The sequence below is a fragment of the Pristis pectinata genome, chromosome 16 (genome assembly GCF_009764475.1).
Source record: "Pristis pectinata isolate sPriPec2 chromosome 16, sPriPec2.1.pri, whole genome shotgun sequence".
NCBI lineage: Eukaryota > Metazoa > Chordata > Chondrichthyes > Rhinopristiformes > Pristidae > Pristis > Pristis pectinata.
In genome coordinates, this window is record NC_067420.1 from 29,533,890 (window position 1) to 29,555,171 (window position 21,282).

A 21,282-nucleotide genomic window follows, 5' to 3' on the forward strand; every position below is an offset into this window, starting at 1 on the left:
TCTCACAGGTTTTCCTTCAGGTTCTGACTGCACATAATTTAAAGAAGGCATTAAAAGGTGGCACCTGCAACTGTTGAGCAGGTGAGCAATGGAGGCTTGCTGCTAGAGCAATAGGCATGGATAATCCAGGTGCCAACAGGGTTGTACGCTGGCTCTGCTACAGCTGACTTTGAAGACTGATGGGTCTGAAGCACAGATGTTTAGGACATCAATGGGCCTGTCAGAAAGCCTGCATTCAATGTTAAGGATGAAGAAGAATCCAGCACCAACACGATCCAGCGATTGCATCATTTGGAGCCCATCCTTTCCACTTCAAAGCAGCAACCAATTCTATTCAGACACTTGTGGCCCAAGCATAATGTAATATCTGACAGCTAATGCCACAATGCCCAGAGCAGCAAAAGCAACTGTCATCTGCTTTCTTGATGCTATATTGGAAGCTCAGCTTGCTGTCACGCAAAGTCACCCTGCTGGCATGAAAGCTGAGGTTTCTGTCATCAGGCCCTGGGTAACAGTTCCCAGGGGCTTTCAATGTACTGGGTAGATCAGCAATCTGTTCTTTGGGGTGCTAGACCAGAGCAGTGGTTATGGCTCAGCGGATCAGATCAGCTGTGTTCTCTTCGGATGTCGACACTGAAGCTGCTCCATCACTCCGCCAGAGGCCTTGCTGTTCTAATGACAACCAGCCAGCTGATACTTGCTGCCATGCTGAGATGATGCAATCACAGAATTATAGAATGGTTACAGCACAGAATGAGGCCATTTGGTCTGCACCAGCTCTCTAACAGAACAACTCGCTAGTTCCACTGTATGGCTTTCTCCACAGCCTTTGCTTCCCCATGTATTTATCCAATTTCTTCACGAATATTGCAGTAGAACATATTCCAACCACATCTTCAGGCAGTGTATTCCAGATTCCCACCACATACTACATAAAATAGTTTTTCCTCAGGTCAGTCTTAGTTCTCTTCCCCTTTATTTAATGCTTATGACCTCTGGTCCTTAATCTCCCCACCAAAGGAAATAACCCTCTAATATCCACCCCCTACAGAGCCCTCATCATTTTATGTACTTGTACTAATCTCCCTTCAGCCTTCTCCAAATAAAACAGTCCCTGTTTCTCTAATTCGTCTTTATTTCCTGGAACCATTCTTGTAAATCTTTTGTGAACACCTTTGAACAGCCTCATAGCCTTTCCATAATGTAGCAAATAGAATTGAACTTGATATTTCAGTTGAGGCTGGACCAGTGTTTTATAAAGGTTCTTCATAACTTCCCTGCTTTTATACTTGATGCTTCTATTGACAAAGCCCGGAATTGTGTATGTCTGATTTCTTAGCCTGCTTTGCAACTTCCAATGATTTGTGATCACAGACACCCAGGTCTCTGCTCCTGCACCCCTTCTCGGACAACGTCCTCTAATCTATATTGCATTTCCTCATTCTTCCTATCAAAATGTATCATCTTACAATTCTCTGCATTAATCTTCATCTGCCCATTGCACCACAACTTTATGTTCTGTTGCAATCCATCACCAACTGCCTTGCAACTTAAAATACTGCCAAAATTTGTGTCATCCACAGACTTTGTGGCTTGCAATCTCAAGTCTACCTCATTAAAATAGATCAAATAAAGGAATGGCCCTAACACCAATCCCTGGGAATCAGCATTATTCACCTTCTTTCAGTCCAAAATAACAGCCATTTGCCCTGACCTTCTGTTGTCTGTTACTTCGCTATTTTGGTCTTCGTGCTAATATCAGTTTTATGTCAATGTGCTTCACTTTGCTGATCCTTATCGAAAGCCTTCCAAACATTCATGCACACCACATCAAATGCATCAACATCATCAACTCCATCAGTTAACTTATCAATAAATTCCATCAAGCTGGTTGAACGTGACTTGTCCTGAACAAATCCATGCTGGCTTGCCTTAATTAATCCATTCTCCTCCTGGTGACAATTATTCTTTTCTCAGATTAATGTTTCCAAAAGCTTGCCAATCACCGAGGTTCTTCTTGGCCCTGACCTGCACTGCCTTCACTGCTGAAACACAATTCAGCACTGCTGAAACACAATAGATATTCAGCAAAACCTTGGGTTGAACTAGTTTAAGTGACAGTAATTCTTGTGCTCATGAATGCTTCTGAATGCAGTAGGAACCTCAATATGCTGGAGACATACCACCAACATTGCCTTCACAATAGTCCCCAAGTCTCATGGTAGGATAAGGAATCAACATCAGCTGTCTCTCTCAGGTCAACATCTCCAGCATATTTTTCCCAAGCTTGGCACCAGACTCCCAAACCAGGCACTACTCTATGCCCAATCATAACAAAAGATCACCAGGGTGACAGGGAAAATAGTTCAAGGCTACTCTTAAAACCTCCTTGAAAAATTGTAGCATACCAATTTGTGGGAATGTCTGACCTGTGACTGATCAAGATAGAGAAGGAGCATCTGGATAAGCACCGGGAATCTCAAGTCCCTTCACTAGGACAATGCTAACGCCTACCAAAAAATGGCAGAAGGAGTGGACCATGCCCCCCGTCATGCTTCTTCTCTCCTTCCCTTTCCTAGCCCTTATTTTCCTCTCTCTTCTTTCCTTTTACCCATCCCCTAGTGGATCTGCTCTCCCCTCCCCTGCACCTGCCTACCACTATCCCTTATCTGCATCTACCCATCACCTCCCTGTGCCCACCCTGCCTCCTCCCTTTTATCCACCTATCACTGATCTGCTTTTCCCTCCTGTATATTGGGCTTCCCCTTTTCCTATCTTCAGTCCTAAAGAAGGGTCCTGACCTGAAACATTGACCGCCTGCTTTTCTCCACAGATGCTGCCTGGCCTCCTGAGTTCCTCCAGCATCATAGTGTTTTTCATCTAGATTCCAGCATCTGCAGTCCTTTGCTTCTCCCATACTACCTCCCCAGATATGCCTTCAGTCACCTGTTGCCCCATCTCTGGCTGAGACTGCAGATCCCACATTGACCTTATCAGCTACCTTGGAACCACAGAACTGGATTGGAAACATATTATCCTTGATCCTGAGTCGGAAACCAAAAATAAGGCAAAGACCGTGCAATAAGCACAAATGACAAGTATTAAAGGAATGCACAATGGTAAATAAGCACTAATCGTGTGCATAGGTTGTGCATGTGTACACAGAATAATTGGCCATGCCGTCTCCTAGCAGTTCTTGCTACTCAGACGCCAACCTTAGGTTTGCCATATTGGCTAAAATGCAGGCAACACAGCAGACTGCTGACGAAGGTAGGTACCATAGCTGCTGTCAGGATGGCAGTCATGGACCTACATGAGGGAATGCAATCCCATTTGGTTCCAATACAGAGCAGAGTTTTATGTGGTCTCTGCAAAGTGATACTCATGTTTTGAATCTCATTCTGTGCTATAAAGAAACCTGCAATCATAGCAATATAATGCAGTTCCTGCACTTTGTTATAACAGGAGTACTTACATTTCATTCTCTCATGGTATTGATCTTCCGTGCTTTTCCTAATGATTCAGTGCTCAGCAAACTGTGAGATGCAAAGATCTCCAACTCCAGCACAGAAGTTCATTGTCATTTCACTTTGGTATTGCTGTCCTCGCTCTTCTCTGAATTGCAGTTGTAGTTGTCAAAGAGTCACAGAGTAATACAACACGGAAACAGGCCCTTTGGCCCAACTCGTCTATGCCGACCAAGATGCAAGTTCCATTTGCCGGCGTTTGGCCCATATCCCTCTGAACCTTTCCTATCCTTATATCTGTCCAAATGTCTTTTAAACATTGTTATTTTGCCTGCCGGAACCTCTTCCTCTAGCAGCTTGTTCGCATCACCCTTTGCTTTACAGGAGTGCACAGAATTTGACATCAAACCACATTATGAGCTAATAGAGCAGATCTTCTGCTCAATAGCAAAGAGATCCTTACAGAGCTGCTTTATTTTAAGCACTTGACTGGGTTGAAAGCTCTGGTCTTCTGTTCCAGTTCAATGTTGGCCGTGTATTGCAACAGTGCAGTTTCCATGGAATCCATTGGAGAGTGCAGATCTTCCAGCTCTTTGGCCCACAGAAATCAATGGGAAAAATTCTGTTTTGCAATTTCTTGTGGCAGAAGGCCAATTTAAATGACCATTGCTTTATTGAAGCATAGCTTATGGAATATCCCTTGCTGAGTCTGAATAGGAGAATTGCTCTTTGAACATCTAGTACAATTATGGCTTCTTTGTTAGTTCTGCTCATTCTCCCAGTTACATTGTATTCCAAGGTGAATGCCAGCTCTCGCAATGATGTTTACAAGCATTTAGTTGGATCAGTCTGCAACAGTTCCTTCAGTATTGGCATTCCATTTCCTATGGATGTTCCCCACATAACACAATGATGAAACTGTAGAATTATACTCACAAGAAATAAAACTAAATGATTACAAGCTAATGCTTCTTTTAAATAGCATTAACTGAGGGCAAGGAGAAGGGTGTTAAATGTTAAATATCCTACTGTTAAATGAATAGTTGGACATGTAAGATCAAATGAACTGGACATTGTTCCAAAATGACAGTACTGATGACAAATTAATAACAGGTGGTGATTGATATCATGATCTGCCTGTTTCACAACTTCTGGCACACATTCATTGCACCTTCACTGACATCTTCACCAATATTCTATTTACTGTGATTCATAGTGGAAAATGTACATTTGTCCAAATTTTAATCAACAAATGGCACCCAATGCATCCTACTTCTTGTCCCCAGTATCTTCATTCGTGTTTAATCTCTGGTAAAATGGACATTCTATTTCCATTATATTTTGCTTAATAAGATAGAAGTTCTTAGATGTAAACATCACCAGTGCCTCTACTTCCTCAGAAGGCTAAGGAAATTCGACATGTCCCTGTTGACCGTCATCCATTTTTTCACAGATGCACTATTGAAAGCATCCTATCCAGATGCATCACAACCTGTTATGGCAACCAAGACTGCAAGAAATTGCAGAGAGTTGGGGACATAGCTCAGTCCAACATGAAAACCAGCCTCTCCTCCTTGGACTCTCTACACTTCTCGCTGCCACAAGAAAGCAGCCAACATAATCAAAGGCCCCTCCCACTGCAGACATTCTCTCTTCGCCTCCCTTCCATCAGGCAGAAGGTACAAAAGCCTGAAAACACGCATCAGCAGGCTCAAGGACTGCTTCTATCCTACCGTCATAAGACTACTGAACAGACCTCTTGTATGATAAAGACGAACTCTTGACCTCAAAATCTACCTCGTTATGCCACTTGCACCTTATTGTCTGCCTGCACTGCACTTTCTCTGCAGCTGTAACACTATATTCTGCATTCTGTTATTGCTTTTGCCTTGTACCACCTCGATGTACTTATGTTGTGAAATGATCTGTGTGGATGGCATGCAAAACAAAGATTTTCACTGTACCTCATTACATGTGACAAAAATAAACTAATTACCAATTAGCTGGTAGTGAGAATAGAATTTAGTAATCCAATATAGATCTAAACTGTTTTGCTTTGTAACTTGGCAATTAGGTTGCAGTAGAGTATTAGGGCAATTGGTACATAAAAAGAACAATGCATTTGCAGTCGTATAGCAAAACAATAACAAATCATAAATTATATTCCACCACACTCCTGGATAATATGGACAAGAAGAAATATATACATAATAACTAATTATATAGTAAATACTTGGTTTTCCTCTTAGATATTATAACTATTATTTTTTTCAAAGATATTAAATCAAACTCCAGCCATGATCCACATCAGGAAAAGCTCTGCAATGCCATGAACACTGCATGTAATGGAAAAGTCTTGTACAATTATTAAACATAGACTTGTCTTTGACTTTCATGGAATTCTGACATTTTCAAATGCACTTATCATTGAAATGAGAATTTACAATCCCAACAAAGTGTAAAGAGATGAGAAAGTGACATAAAATCATAACCACCCTCTGAGAACTGCAGAGAAAGCATATTTTAGTGTACCATCAAAGCAGAAATAAATGTCTTCTGTTACTAAGTGCGTCAATGAAAGAATATTCAAAAGCACTAACAAATAAAGATAATGTTAGTGACCAACTGGATAGCTAAAAATGCATTATAGTTTGACAAAATTTAAAGCAAAACATACTAATTGATTGAGACAGTAATTGAAAAATCACAACAAATTTTTGCAAGAATTTGGAGCTTTCATTTAAGTATCATTATGAGAATTAACCACTTTGATTTTCAGTATGAAACTACACCATTCTAATGGATTCTTTATATTATGGATTTTTTGAGAATTTAATGGATTAACCCACACTCACTGGTAATTATTTATAGTTCCATTCTGAAATGTTGGCAATTATCTCTATAAACATCAGCAGGTTTGGGAGTTGGCATGTGTATCTGAATTTAGAAGTCCCAAACTTCCTGACCGTAATAGATGTCATAAATCTGTCAATGCACTCTACTGCTAGATTCTACAGTGATGATTGTGGGTGATAGCAAGGTTAAAATCAGTTGGTGAGATGGATGGGAGAGATCAATCAAAAAGTATTCAGGAGTGTTGGGGTGAAGATGGGGGAGAGGTCAGGGAGATGATTGATGGGCCCCAGGACATCAGCAAGTGGGAAGACGTAGGAGGATGAAGGGTGGGGGAGATCATTAACAAGAATTAGTAACCTAGCTGAAAATGGACATTCTAGATATACTGGCAGCAACCAAATAGAGTAAAGTTCATGAACTAGAGCTGAAGCAGACCAGACCTGCTGTGGTGTTCAATGTCCAATTTGTTGAGGACATGGGAAAATTTTGCATCAGTGACTTCAAAACCAATGTTGTATCACTGTGTAAGCCTGGTGGCCTCTGTGGATGTACTTCCTCTCACAAAGGATATGGATGGAAGAGTGGTAAGGATGCTTTCAATACAACCATGTTTAGTGATTGTTTTCATAAAAATTCTATCACTTAATGCATGAACCATTTTGCTCTATTCAATAGAATTTCTAGCCCAAATTGTGCTAAATCTCAGCAAGAAATGAAATTGGTGAAAAATCCCTGAAGAAACAAAAATAAAGTAATATGTGTTTCAGCTATCTGCATCAAGCCTAATATATAACACTGAGAAATTTGAAGAAGTAAGAGGATTACAGTGAATCCTTCCACACAGTGGAGGTGTCAAGGTGAATGTCTATAGAACTATTGCAGAAAGGGACCACTGAAAAAAAACTGACAGCGTTGCAGCTGAACCCTCTGTCTTGAGATCATTACAACAAACCTCTGCAAAAGTTGTAGCAATTCTTTCAAGTGATTAAAAAAAACATCCATAACTCTTTGTGACCATTAAGAAAAGTGTATTGCAAAACCGTATTGCAAGAAATGACTGACAGCCAATCCTAATGAAGATCAGTAATGGATAATTACTACAACAATTAAATGTAAAGATTAACCTCTGGAACTCAATGCCATATATATCAGAGCAAATTCTTGCAGGAACCGTTGTTTCTCGGCTATCATTGTAAATCACTAAGAGAAATAAACCTTGGGGACAAGTTACTGGAAGGAGCTGATGTGTCATTTTGTGTTAGAAGGATGTTCAGCAAAATGAACCAAAACGTCCCAGTGAATCACCGTAAATATCTGCAACAAACTAAAGCATTGTGCAGAACCATCGGGAAGCAAGTATTTTGTGGCAAATTTCCTAACCTGTACAATTATACAGTTCTCACTGGGGATAGTGGATGATGCTGCTGAATTGTGGCCATCAGTGATTGCACTTCAACAAAGAGCTGCAGGTAACAGAGCATTCTGGCTCACACTTACGGCAAAATGATCGATTCCAGTCCCTGTGGGATACTGGACAGCAGCATGGAAAATCAAAACATTATTCATCACTTAGATTAGTTTGGTGAAGTGCTACAGTCCAGAGTGAAAACGTGTACCTGTACGTCAACAAACTGGTGACTGCAGATTCAGCTGACAAGCATACGTGGGCTTCAAAGGAATCTTGGCTCTCCTCATAGATCAATGCAAGTAAGGAGTTCTGACAAAGGGTCTTCAAACTAAAATGTTAATTCTGCTTTACTTTCCACACAGATTGTGGTGTATCTCTGGAATTCTCTGCCTCAGAAAATTGTGGAGGCTGGCACATTAGAGGCATTTGAAGTGGAGGTAGATACATTTTTGAAAGATTGTGAGATCAAGGGCTATGAGGATCTGTTGCAGTGGAAGAGTTGAGGCCTGGGGTAGATCAGCCATGGCCCTATTGAATGGTGGGGCAAGCTTGAGAGGTCTTTTGCACATAATTAACAACAGAGGTGGTTGCAGGTTGATCATTTGGCTGTGAAAGGTGCCTGAGCGGAGACAGAGACAGTTTTGAGATTACAGCAGAGCTTTGCTCCCACACATTATGGCACAGTCATACAAGTTGCAGCACTTGATGCAGCTCTGCCTGCTGTTTTCTTAGCACCTGAAGACTGTGCAGTTAGTTCTGCACTTCTGTTACAAAGTTCAAATGCCATGGCCTACAGAATTGGTCAGCAGGATCACAATGAAGGCAATTAATTGCCTGCTGCTTGTTTATACCTCCCAGTTTTGTCTAGTATGACATGAAAGATAAAACACTGTGAGTGAGGTTCTTCTAAAAAATACATACCAACAAGGATTGAAACTAGTGGAGCACAAATTTATTCTGGATGACATGCAAACTTTCAAAGTAGCAGCTTACATGCATCATATTCCACTTTTGAAAATTTGTTCCGATGAGGTCAATGGAACAGAATTTTGGAAGCAGAATAAAATACGCATCTGCAACTATATTGCATGTGCAGTGAATGTGAACAAGGATGAGTTTCTACTCTAATCGTTCCATCTATTCAGGTCATATAAACCACTGCCTTGAGCTCATTCAGGGATCAGCATGCACTAAACCTCTGAGAGAGCCAACATTTGGACATGTCTCCAGGATACTAACGAAGCCCTTCTGGGATATTCTGACCTATGAGGTCCTTTTGGCTAAAAAAAAATAACAAATACATTAAGATTCCCATCAGAGATCTACTCAGAAAAAAAATTAAAACGCAGTCTGAATCCAATTCAACCACAGCCACTCTGAACTTGGTCCAAGTCCAGGCTCACAGTTCTTTTGATACTCAACCTGATCATTGCCATTCAGAACCTTGGCTCAGCCTTATTGTGTGTAATAGTGTACTTATTTGTAAAGTTATGCAGTTATTTAAAAAGTTCTGAACATTAGCACATTCATTTTATGCAGAGTTGGTCTGGCTGGATCGGGCCCAAGTCCAAGGACTCATAGCAGTTTTCAAAGTGACTACTTCAGAACGGGACTCGTATAGTTGTGTCCCTTTGGGGTGAGTGGCTAGCTCTTATTCCCCATGGAGAAAATTTATTATTGCTTGGAAATTGGCTTGCATAGCAGTAGGTCTTTCAATTGTTCTGCAACACCCTTTTAATATCTTGCTGACATACGCAAACTAGCAGAAAATATTTTTTTGAATAATTTAACAACTGAGCAAGTCATTTAATGGGTGCCTCTGTTCATGGGGAGATGGATGTTCTCCTCCAAGTTTGCTGAGGTGCAACTCACAAGAGGATTTCTTCCTATCCAGTTGCCCGACTTTGGTGGTGGATTTTAAGCGTGTCTGTGCACGTGCACACATGTGTTTGTGCATCCAGCTTCAGTCTCCTACATGGCAACCATAATTTATATTGTTGCTGCCTGGCTGCCATGATAAGTAAGCCTTTAAAGAATGTGGCCCTTCTCTGACTGCTATGCAACAGAGCAGAGGCAGCTGCAATAAATTGGGAGTGCTCCTGTTGGGACCTGCGCAGGGCACCATTTAACATTTCAGTTAACATCACACACTTGTTTACTGACCATTTTGCAATGTTTTGAGGCTCCTGTTTTGGAGCTTGGGGTGCATGCAGCAACATTTCAGTGCATCAAAAAAACTCAGTCTCTCGGGATGTGTTGCTTAATGGTTGCAGTAAATAATACAAATAACATTCAATGCTACATGGGAGAAAATGTTTGAAAAGGAGTACAAAGAAATAAATAACCTTGCTCATGGTGTTTGAAGAACTCGGGGAAAAAAGAAAACAAGTTTAACAAAAATATTCCACTTAAAATGGAAGCAAGAATATGTTGGTGTTGGAATTCTGAAATGTTCTGTTTTTATTTTACTTCAGTAACTTAACTAATTGCATGCAAATCAAATTAGAACAGAGTGCACAATGCATAGTACTTAGGAGATTCACACATGATTTGACACATTATTTGACTATTAACGTGTTTGGAGACAACAGATGTTACTATCATTGTCTATGTTTCAGCCACTTTATTTCTCTGTGAGAGAACACAGTTTTCAAGAAATAGGAACTAAATTATTCTGCAACCAGTGTTTTATACTTTGTTTCCTGGGTTGTTTTCATGTGCAATTTAAGCAAAGGCTAATGACACCTTTCTGCTCTTTATTTGTCAAATCAAAGAGTTGTATGAGAATTGAGAAGTTGATCTGCACGCGTTGCCAAGTGTGCCGTGTCAATAACAATGTTGAGTTCTGATAGTGTGCTCAGTACAACAGCCTGGAATGTGGGCTATGATTATTTTCTTGCTAACGTGCTACTCTGCTTTAGATACTGAGTTGCCAAAGACTCACAATGAATTAAGGTCAGTAATTTGCCGTGTTATGCTTGTATTTTATTTCCTACCCTGCCCCCACTTACCCCTCCCCCCACCCATCCAGTTTCATTCATTGAATTGGATTCTGGATCAGAATGATTAATGCAAACTAAAAATAACTTTGTCATTTTCTGGAACTATAAAAACACTCTAACAAGTTTGGTTTATTCTTCATAAAAGTCAAACTTTTAAAAATCCAATACAAAGTCTCTCAAAATGTTTCTGCATTGGAAAGTGTGTCAGGGATCTTGCTGTTTACTGCAATGGTTATATGTTTTATGAGACCAGTGGTTGGTTTGTTGCTTGTTTTTCTTCACATTGACATTGACAGTCAAAGGGGCATCATCAGCAAAAAGATCACAGCCATTCTACCTTCTCAAAGGAACTTCATCACATTTTCTTCCTTTCAGGTAGCAAGGACCATAAACTTCAACAGCTCCCAGATGTCACCTTATCAACTGACATATTTTCTTCCCAGCTTCAATTCTCCTTCCCACCTTATCTTCAGTGATGTTTACAGTGGTTATTGTAAACTGCAGTTCTCTGAACTGTCTGATCGGTTCCTAACCACTCATTGTTCTGCTGCGTCCCTCACTACCTCAATGAATTCTGAGATCAAGGTGATGTTGCGCTCTTCCTCCTTCTACCTTCACTGCTGTGGCTGTCATTTTGGTCAGGATGCTCTCCTTAGAGTGGGTAAACTGGCCTTGCATAAATGGTTTGTCCACTGATGATGTTGCCACATCTTCCAGATATTTCTTTGTCATGTGTGCCAGTCATATTTTGGATATTCTGTACGAAGATGTTTTGCATTTCTTATCTGAGTGATTGAGTATTTAACTCAATCCAATATGCCTTTGGTTTAAATTAAAAGCCCCTTACTGCACTGCTGCATTACTGCAATGCCAGCTCTTTAAAAAAAGTTGATAAACAAAGTACAGTAATCATAAAATGATCTCCCACGACACTGCGCAAGAAGAATTAAAGTCTTCAGGTCAATTGGGATAAGAGGTCAAACTTAGCTAAGTTCAGAAAAGGGACCGCAGATTTAAGTTGGAAAGGGTACGTTGGGTTGCTCAGTGATGGAATGGAGAGACGGGTGTGCTTGAGTTGAAATGGGGAGATTAGACACATGGATTACCAGCAGAAGGAAAAGAGGATCAGGACAGAAGAGAGAGGGTGAATGTGCACAAGATGAGGAAAAGGAAAGAAAGTGGAAGACGTTTGGTTGATTTGTGATGGTGTGGTGGTGGCATTCCTGGGGTGATTGATCCAGGAGGGTAAAGAAACAAAATCGTATCAAACACTGGCTTGAGCGGTCATACACCTGGCTGTTTCTGTTTATGTTGCTATATTCTTATTTGAAGTTTCAATCATACCTTTTGCCTTTTCAAGAATATCTTCTTGGTTATATACGAGCCCCACTGGTCCTATGGCAAATCATCTGATGTTTATGTGAAATTCATGTGTAAAAGGGAAGTCCCCTTTGTGTTAATTGCAAATCAACTTTCACAATCTCTTTCTCAACCTATTATTCCATTTTAGAATTCCTAGATACTTTTTACTGTTTCCACGTTTCGTCGACCCATACAATTTGAATGCCATTCTTGTCACAATATCTTTTTGGTTTCATTTTAACACATTTATCCTAATATCCAGTGAGCTCCAGTTTTGAACCCCTTCCTTTTCTCCACATGGGAATGTGTCTGTATTTCAACCTTTCCTCTTTGAAGGTCCCCCTGTTGCTTAATTACAGTTTCTTCCATCAACTTTTGATTCCATACTACCAGGGTTAGATTCCTTTTCAGCTCACTTAAGTTAGCTGCTCCTTGAGTTCAGCATTTCATTGTGTAGGCTTGAGGCTGAAGATGCAGGTGGATACTAATTTGCTCCCATTATGTCTAAGTAATCTTTTGTTGTTGAAGGAAAGTGCCCATCTTGATGACCAGCCTTGCAATTTCTATTGATTGGTGAATTATTCAGATGTATGAACTCGCTAATCTGCTGGACTCTAAAGACATGAAAACTATTAAAACATGCAATAGCGGTGGTTCTGGACTCCCCCCATCACAAGCAAAGGAGGTATGTTTAGAGTCTCCAGAGAATTTGCCTACATCACTGTACTGTCTAAACAGAAGCTGGTGAGAGACGATGAGATGTGCTTTGGGGGCATGCACAGAATATTAAAGTAAATGACACTGTCTTTTATATGCCAGTCTTAAAGCAAGCAGTTGACAGGTTGGAAAAGATAAAATTGTAACAGAATCTGAGATGGCAGCGGATTTCTACACCTGATTAAAATGAATACAGTAACAGAATATAAATGGTGCATAAAAAGTGCATTAAGAAAGTGATGCTGTCAAAAATCTACTAGTCCCACATTTTAGTGGGCATTATGATGGAACAACAATAGCAATCAAGACAATTAAATAAATATGTCTTCAGACTATCGCAGGCCACTTCCGGATTAAAATTGTTAAAGTAACACTATAAAAATAGAGCCTCTTCAATGATTCGGATATTCTTCCCACATCCATTGGAAGTATAATATACAAAATAAAACAGCCTAATAGATTGGCACTAAATAAAACAGTCACGTACAATAATCAAAGAAAAAGATAATACTTGATGAAATAATGAAAAATAAAGTACTATTAATGATGAATGCTTAACACATTTGAACACCATTAGAAACATAGAAAGAAACATAGAAAAACCTACAGCGCAATTCAGGCCCTTCGGCCCACAAAGCTGTGCCGAACATGTCCCTACCCTAGAAGTTACTAGGCTTACCCATAGCCCACTATTTTTCTCATCTCCATGTACCTATCCAACAGTCTCTTAAAAGACCCTATCGTATCCGCCTCCACCACCGTTGCCGGCAGCCCATTCCACGCACTCACCACTCTCTGAGTAAAAAACTTACCCCTGACATCTCCTCTATACCTACTCCCCAGCACCTTAAATGTGACAGCATTCTTGTCACATACAGCAGGACGTGACATTCAGCATTCATCTGCCAATATCAGAAACAATAACTTTTTATCTCTTCTTCCACCTTGATTATTGGTAAAAATGAAGACACAATCTTGGAGCAGGAGGTTAGGCCCAGAGTACAAAAATTGCATTTTGTTTACAAAGCATCCGTTTCAATATGATGTTAATGTATACAAAAATGAGAACCCTTACCGATGATAAAAGGAATAATTCAGATTTATCACACAATAGGGTTAAGTACAGCAAATGTTCAGCAGAAATCACAATTATTACACAGAGCAAATTATTGCTTCCACAGGAAGGAAAGCAATCACCTGTAATAAGGTTTGTGAAACTGAAGAATTCAGATTTGAAATAAGCAGGATATAAAAATCAAATGGAAAATATGTGATAAACCAATGGAAGTGTAATATTTATTCTTAATACAAATTTTTAGTTGAAGAATATTATAACCACTGACTCTGTAAATATGGTTGTGGATGTTAATGCATCTGTGTATGTGAGCGAGAGTCAATGAGAGAAAGAGAAAGAGGGGTTGAAAGGGGCAAAGAGCAAGACAAAACAAATATCATGTTTACATTCATATATTAGAGTAGATATCTGACTCAACACAAAAAAATCAAAAAGGTTGTCTCAAGAGGGAAATTAAAGCTTCATTATAATAGCTGACAATTCTAGTGTGAATGTATTTGATCAGTCCATAATTTTTTTTAAAATTGCACCAATTTCAAATAATTGTAAAACCCAAAAGTAAAACCCAAATAAAACACTACATTGAAAAGATTTGTTGTGTTAGAAATTTATCTCACTTATTTACTGATTATAAAACTGATCAAAACTTAGCAGAATATATGAAGAAGATTTAAAAAAATGTGAAAATGTTCTGCACGAGTTTGGAGTGCCAGCTAGAGTCATGATTCAACCATCAAGCACCAGGCTTTCACATTAGAGGTCTTCAATTTTATTTTCCAGAGACTGTACATTAGCCAGGAAGATTGTAGGGAGAGGGGCCTTGGGGCCCTGCATTTCAGTTTTACCTGGGCCCTCCCCGGCAGCCACATTTTCTGAAACAATGGAAACGGTCACTGAGCTTTGATCTGCTGCACTCGCTCCCTGGGTAGTTGGGAGTCCTGAGTCTGCCGGTTCTGAAGACCGCTAGTTCTTTTAAATGACTTGAAACAATCTTACTAACTGCACAGTCTGTGGCTGCAGATTTCAGCTGTCGTAGTTGTAAATAGGAATACTTGACGATTCCCTTGTGAGCTGCACACAGAAAGTCGCCCCTCTCAGGAGCTATTTTAAACTTGAGGAGATTTAGTACATCACCAAACACCCTTGCAGATTTCTACAGACGTACGGTGGAGAGCATTCTAACTGATTGTATCACCGCCTGGTATGGAGGCTCCGATGTGCAGGATCTAAAGAGGCTGCAGAGGGTTGTGGACTCAGCCAATTCCATCACTTGCACCACCCTCCCCACCATCAAGGACATCTTCAAGAGGCAATGCCTCAAGAAGGTGGCACCCATCACTAAGGACCCTCACCATCCAGGACATTCCCCTGAAGACCCACACTCAATGATTCAGAAACGGCTTCTTCCCCTCTCCTTTCCCATCAGATTTCCAAACGGTCCATGAACCCATAAACACTACTTCATTATTCCTTTTTTTGCACTATTTAATTTGTAATTTATAGTAATTTTATGTCTTTGCACTGTACTGCTGCCACAAAACAACAAATTTCACATCATAAGACAGTGATAATAAATCTGATTCTAGAATAACTGCTGCATATGGAAGGTAGGAACTGCAGTACTTCACCATTTTACTGGGATTTCCCAAGCACAACCTGCTTGGTTGTCTTGCTTGCAGACAGCTGCATGAAATTTAAGGAAAATTATCTGTCTTTGCTTGTTATCACTAAAAGCACAAGGCGGTTGCTTCTTTGGATTTGAAGGTGCAGGAAATAAGTACAACTAGTGGCATTAACTCTCAGTACATTCAGTACCAGTGACCAAAGACACATTTCTCCCTCAAGGTTCTACTTCACCTGTGCTGAACACTAAATTGGATTAAGCAAAATTTCAATGACAAAGAAAACGTTAGTGATATTCATGACCAGCACATGCAATACTACCTTCCAAATGGCACATCAGACATCCCTTGTAGTTGGCAAGATCATTAAGTACAATAGAATGGACCACAGAATCATAAAAAAATTAATTTTTGATTTTAATGAGGCCATTTTAGGTTTAATTTTAAGTTTAAAAACACTAAAGGAGGCCATTCAACACATCATGCCTGTGCCTGACCAAATCTAACTTGACAGTACCATGTCCATAGCCCTGGGGGTTATGACTCTGCAAGTATATATCCACGTACTGTTTAAATGTGATGAGGGTTTCTGCTTTCATCACGTTTTCAGGCAATGGGTACAAGATACCCATTACCCTCTGAGTGAAAACAGTTTTCCTCATCTCCTCTCTAATCTTTCGCCATTTGCTTTAAATCTGTCCCCTGGTTTTGACCTGTCTGCTGAGGAAGATACATTCTTCCTATTCTATGTAGGCTTGTGATAATTTTATACACCTCATTTAAGTCTCCTCTCAGCCTCCTATGTTCCAAAGTAAACAACACTAGGTTATCCGATCTTTCCTCAAAGCTACAATATCTTAGTCAATGCCAACTTAAATTTTGTCCGTGCTCTTTTCTGAGCAAACGCTGGCATTCGAGCTGTGACATAGAGTTTTAGCATGACCTCCCTACTCTTACATTCTTGCTAATAAATGAAAATATTCTTAATGCCATGTAGCCATTATGTTAACCTGCCTCTACTACTTTTAAGCATCTGTGGACACACACTCAAAGGTTCCTCTGTGCCTCCACATCACTCAGTATTTCCCCCAAGGTCAATCAAAGCTACTTGTTTCAAATATAACCATCTATCCCTGTGTTCTAGAAACACAGTGATTCTCCAATTTTCATTGTCCAGGTAAAATTCCAAAGGAATTCCTGTCAACATTCAGCAGTAATTTTCAAATGGGATTTGGGAACATACTTTAAAAAGAGAAATTTACAGATAGAGTGGAGGAGTGGGACTAATTGGATGGAATTAATTGAATGACTCTTGTTAAAAGATTGGTACAGACATAAAAAGACAAATAGGCACATTTTATTCTTGATAATTTGATGAATCTATTAGCAATGACAATTAATTCTGCCAGAAGGTAATAACAGGAGAATGGTAAAAATAAACATCAACTGAAAATGAAAAAGAGGGGGGACGGTTTCAAAATATCTCTGGCACAACAAAGGTAGGCAGTATCTGAAAGAAAATACCTTTCTGGTTTAACAATAAGAATCAAAAGCAATGAGGAAAAGTTCACTGTCTAAATCATAATACAAGCAATTATTTGGCAGTTGAATTAATAAGCTTGGCTTTGTGCACTTTATAATTAAAATACTGCATTCATTGTCAATAACCTAGCTGACCTAATATAAGAGTATTAACTTAAACCAATTTTACTTGAAACCAATAGCTATTAGGATACATTAATATTTCTGATAATAATGTAATATCCAGGTACTTGAAATTGCGGCTCAATAAATATCACAGATATAGAAAATCACTTAGAGTATATACTATTGTTAAAATGCATGGAATTAATAATAAAAACTGAGGGATTTGTATACCAAATGGCTAATTAATCTTGCCCAATTACTCTTTTCGACTCATGCAATACGGATTGATAAAGCAAGGAGAACAGATAACGCAGCATTTGTTATTACTTTTAATAAGCAAAACAAAAATGTGCTTCGGATATTGGCAGAGAAGCTACTAAATCTATGGATGAGGACATGCCGACAACCCGTTCTGCATCAAACAGAGATCCCATGCTGAGCACTACATCAGTACCTTGTGCACAATTGATACAGGTCATCCACTATAAAAGAATGATAAACAAATCTAAGTATATATATGGCAGAATTCAGGGGAAAATATTAACTTCAGGGCAAGAAGTTGTTGAAATTCGATCCAGGAGCTGCAGACGCAGGCACAAACATTTCAACAACAACTTCCCAGCAAAAATGGTGGGTGGAGGCAGTAAACAGGTTTTAGCAAACAGGAGATCTACAATGGGGTTGTGGAGAAGGGCCAGATACAACTGAATCAACAACCACTGGAGGATTTTTCCAATTGGGAATAAGGGGCATGGATATCAGAATGCAAGATGTGCTTGCTCATCCAGATTCCACATAAAGAGAAACAGAGTTGATGTTTCCATAAAAATTTAATGCTTTAAAAAAAAACGTAAGTTCTGACAAAGGCCTTCAACCTGAAATATTAACTCTGTTTTTCTTTCCACAGATGCTGCCTGACCTGTGGAGTGTTTCAGCATTTCCTGTTTTTGTTATGGATTTCTAGCATCTGCAGTTTTTTTTTTCATTTCCACATAAATAAACTTCACACTTAGTTTCTCGCACCTCAGCCAGGTTTCCACCAAGTTTTCCGGAGGTAGACTCTGAACTAATTAATACCTCAATAACTCAAGAAATTAGTCATGTTCAAATAGCCATGGGTGAATCAATTGCCTTTTAACACACCTTCCCACAACAAAACTTGCATAAAGCTTTGTAGTCCCAATAACTACAGCAGCAGATGATACTTGTGAAGTGATGGTTGTAAAATATTTCTAGTCTCTTGTGCAGGTAGCTGGATTTTGGATCTAATTGAACAGTTGCCTCAGCTTACAAGCCCTCCCTGTTGAATCGTTAGCACTTTAGTATGAAGGAATGAAATGCAGAGTGCATGGTAGAAATACTTGCAGTACAATTACCTGCCAACATACTAGAATCTATAATAGCATGCACTATTAGATCACTTTCTTCTTACATTGTGTTTAGTTAGCTTTTCCATGCTGCTCATCAATATAAGTAACTGCTTCAAAGAAGTAGCTGAATGATTTTCATCTTAACTCCTACTCCCCACTGATCCACCCAGTGCAGAACAAGTTAAACTTGTAGGTCTCCAGTAGGATATGGAAAGATACACAGACCTGAAAATGTTGTATTAGCACCTGTTCTGTCGATAGACTGGTAGATCTTAATGGTAGGTATTATAGCTATTACAGAAACACGGTTGAGGGATGCACAGGACTGGCAGTTTAATGTTCCGGGGTACCAATGCTTCTGGCATGACAGAGGTGGAAGTAAGAGAGAAGCCAGAGTTGTACTATTGATTAGGCAGAACATCATGGCAGTACACTGCCCATCAGGCAGAAGATACAGGAGCCTGAGGGCACATACCAGCAGGCTCAAGGACAGCTTCTATCCCTCGGTGATAAGACTATTGCACGGTTCCCTCATACGATAAGATGGACTCTTGACCTCATGATCTACCTTGTTTGACCTCGCACCATATTCTCTACCTGCAATGCACTTCCCTGTAGCTGTGACATTTTATTCTGTATTCTGTTGTTGTTTTTACCCTGTACTACCTCAATGCACTCTGTACTACCTCAATGAACTGTGTCATGAATTGATCTGTACAAACAATATGCAAGACAAGTTTTTCACTGTACCTTGGTACAAGTGACAATAATAAACCAATACCAATACCAAATACTTAGGATATCCCGGGGGCTCAGGGGGGAGGAGGAGCGGAAACAGGGAAATGTTCAGCAAGGTCACATGGGTAGAATTTAGGAATAAGAAAGGAGTGATCACTTTGTTATGATTATACTATGGGCTCCCCAATAGACAGCAGGAATTAGAGAAGCAAGTGTATAGGGAAATCACAAACAGATGGAGGAATAATAGGGTTGTAATAGGAGGCGATTTTAACTTCCCGAATATTGTCTGGGCCTACAATTGTGCTAAGGGATTAGATGGGGCAGAGCTTGTTAAGCTTGTCCAAGAAAGTTTTCTGAAACAATATGCCGATGCCCTTACTAGAGTAAGGACTATGCTTGACCTCATCTTAGGAAATGAGGCTGGGCAAGTGGTTGACATGTGGGTGAGGGAGCACTTTGGGACCAGTGACTATAATGCTATCAGTTTCAAGATAGTCATGGCAAAGGATGGGATTGGTCCTCTAGTTAAAGACATAAATTGTGGTAAGGCTAATTTCAATGACATCAGACAGGAATTCCCAAAAGTCAATTGCAAGTGGCTATTTGCAGGCAATGGGATGTCTTGCAAGTGGGAGACATTTAAAAGTGAGATAAGAAGAGCTCAGGCACAGCATGTTCCTATTAGAGTGAGGGTCAATGCTGGTAAGATTAGGGAACATTGGTTGATGAGGGATATTGAGGGTTTGGTCAGGAAAAAGGAGGAGGCATATGTCAGGTGTAGGCACCTGGGATCAAGCGAATCCCTGGAGGGAAATTAAGATGGTAAAAAGAGGCTATATCTCTGGGACATAAGATAAAAAAGACTCTATAGTATATTAATAGAAAACAAGTCGCTAGTGAGAGAGTAGGTCACCCTGATGATCAACACATGGAGCCACAGAAAATCGTTGAGGTCTTAAGTAAATACTTCTCAGACTGTACTTACCATGGAGAAGACATGGAAACTAGTGAGTTCAGGGGAGGGATCAGGAATCCTGTCCCAGAAAGCTGAGCTCAAGGGTGCTTTTATCGATAGATATTTAAGTACAAGAGAATCAGAAGAAATGAAGACTGGACGGACAAGGTGTAGATTCAGCTATGATATAATCGAATGCTGGAATGGGCTGTGTATATTTTCCCTGGAAGTGCATTGGTTTCTCCTGAGTTCCCTTGTTTCTACCCATGTCCCAAGGATGTGCCGGTTGGTAGTTTAATTGGCTGCTGTGACTTACCTCTGGTATTGGTGGCTGGTAGGAGAACCAGAAAGAAGTTGATGACACATCAGAGAGAATAGGTTACAGGGAAATAAACAGGGAATAGGATTGATGGGATTACTCAGAAGTGGGATAGACTCAATGAGCCAAAAAGCCTTCTTCATAAAATATTTGTAAAAATATGAAAATTCCCATCGCCCCATCAATCGCTGTGGAAAGCAACTCTGGAAAACTGGTCAGTGGAGGGCATCAGATTAAGATCATTATCAAAAAATTAAGGGAGGCATCCAGAAAAACTTTTAATGGAGAAGATGACTAATGTATGAAATATCCTGCTGAAGCACAAACCATAATAGCTTTTAAAAGTGAAGTAGATATCTACGTAAGAAATAAAAGTTTAGAAACATATAAGTAAAGGTCTTGAGAAAGACCCAAGCAGGTAGCTTTTTCAGTGATGCAGCAGGATAGATTACTTACTTCATGCCATAAAACTCCATTGTCCAAATTTATCTGTATTTAATGCAGTATCGTTCATAAGAGACAAAATCAGTTCTACCAACCTGACACCAAAGTTACAACTCAGAATGTTGAGGCTGATTGGCCAATTGGCATTTCCCCATGTTTTGTTAGCAGGAGTTCCTTCCTAAAGGGCTTCATAAAATACACGTGAGAAATCATTCATCACAGAACCTTTGCAATTTGGCAGTGAAGAGAGATGACCTTCCTTCAAAACCTTTGTCAAATTGAGAGACTTGTTCAGCA

The 21,282-nt window shown here is 39.8% G+C and overlaps 1 protein-coding gene across 5 annotated transcripts in view; it reads right to left on the reverse strand.

Annotated features, from left to right (window-relative positions):
* Positions 1 to 21,282, reverse strand: part of LOC127578729 (receptor-type tyrosine-protein phosphatase T) — a 935,885-nt gene that overhangs the window by 728,419 nt on the left and 186,184 nt on the right. The window contains exon 1 of one of the 5 annotated variants that reach the window (XM_052031109.1): positions 3,476 to 3,578. The exons of 3 other annotated variants lie outside the window; for them this stretch is intronic. Coding sequence is in view for 1 of the 2 variants with exons in the window: in XM_052031105.1 (XP_051887065.1) it covers positions 3,476 to 3,482 (7 nt within the window). In the remaining variant the exon portion in view is untranslated. Of the gene's footprint in view, positions 1 to 3,475; positions 3,579 to 21,282 lie in introns of those variants that run through there. One more of the 5 variants, XM_052031105.1, reaches the window with a different exon arrangement.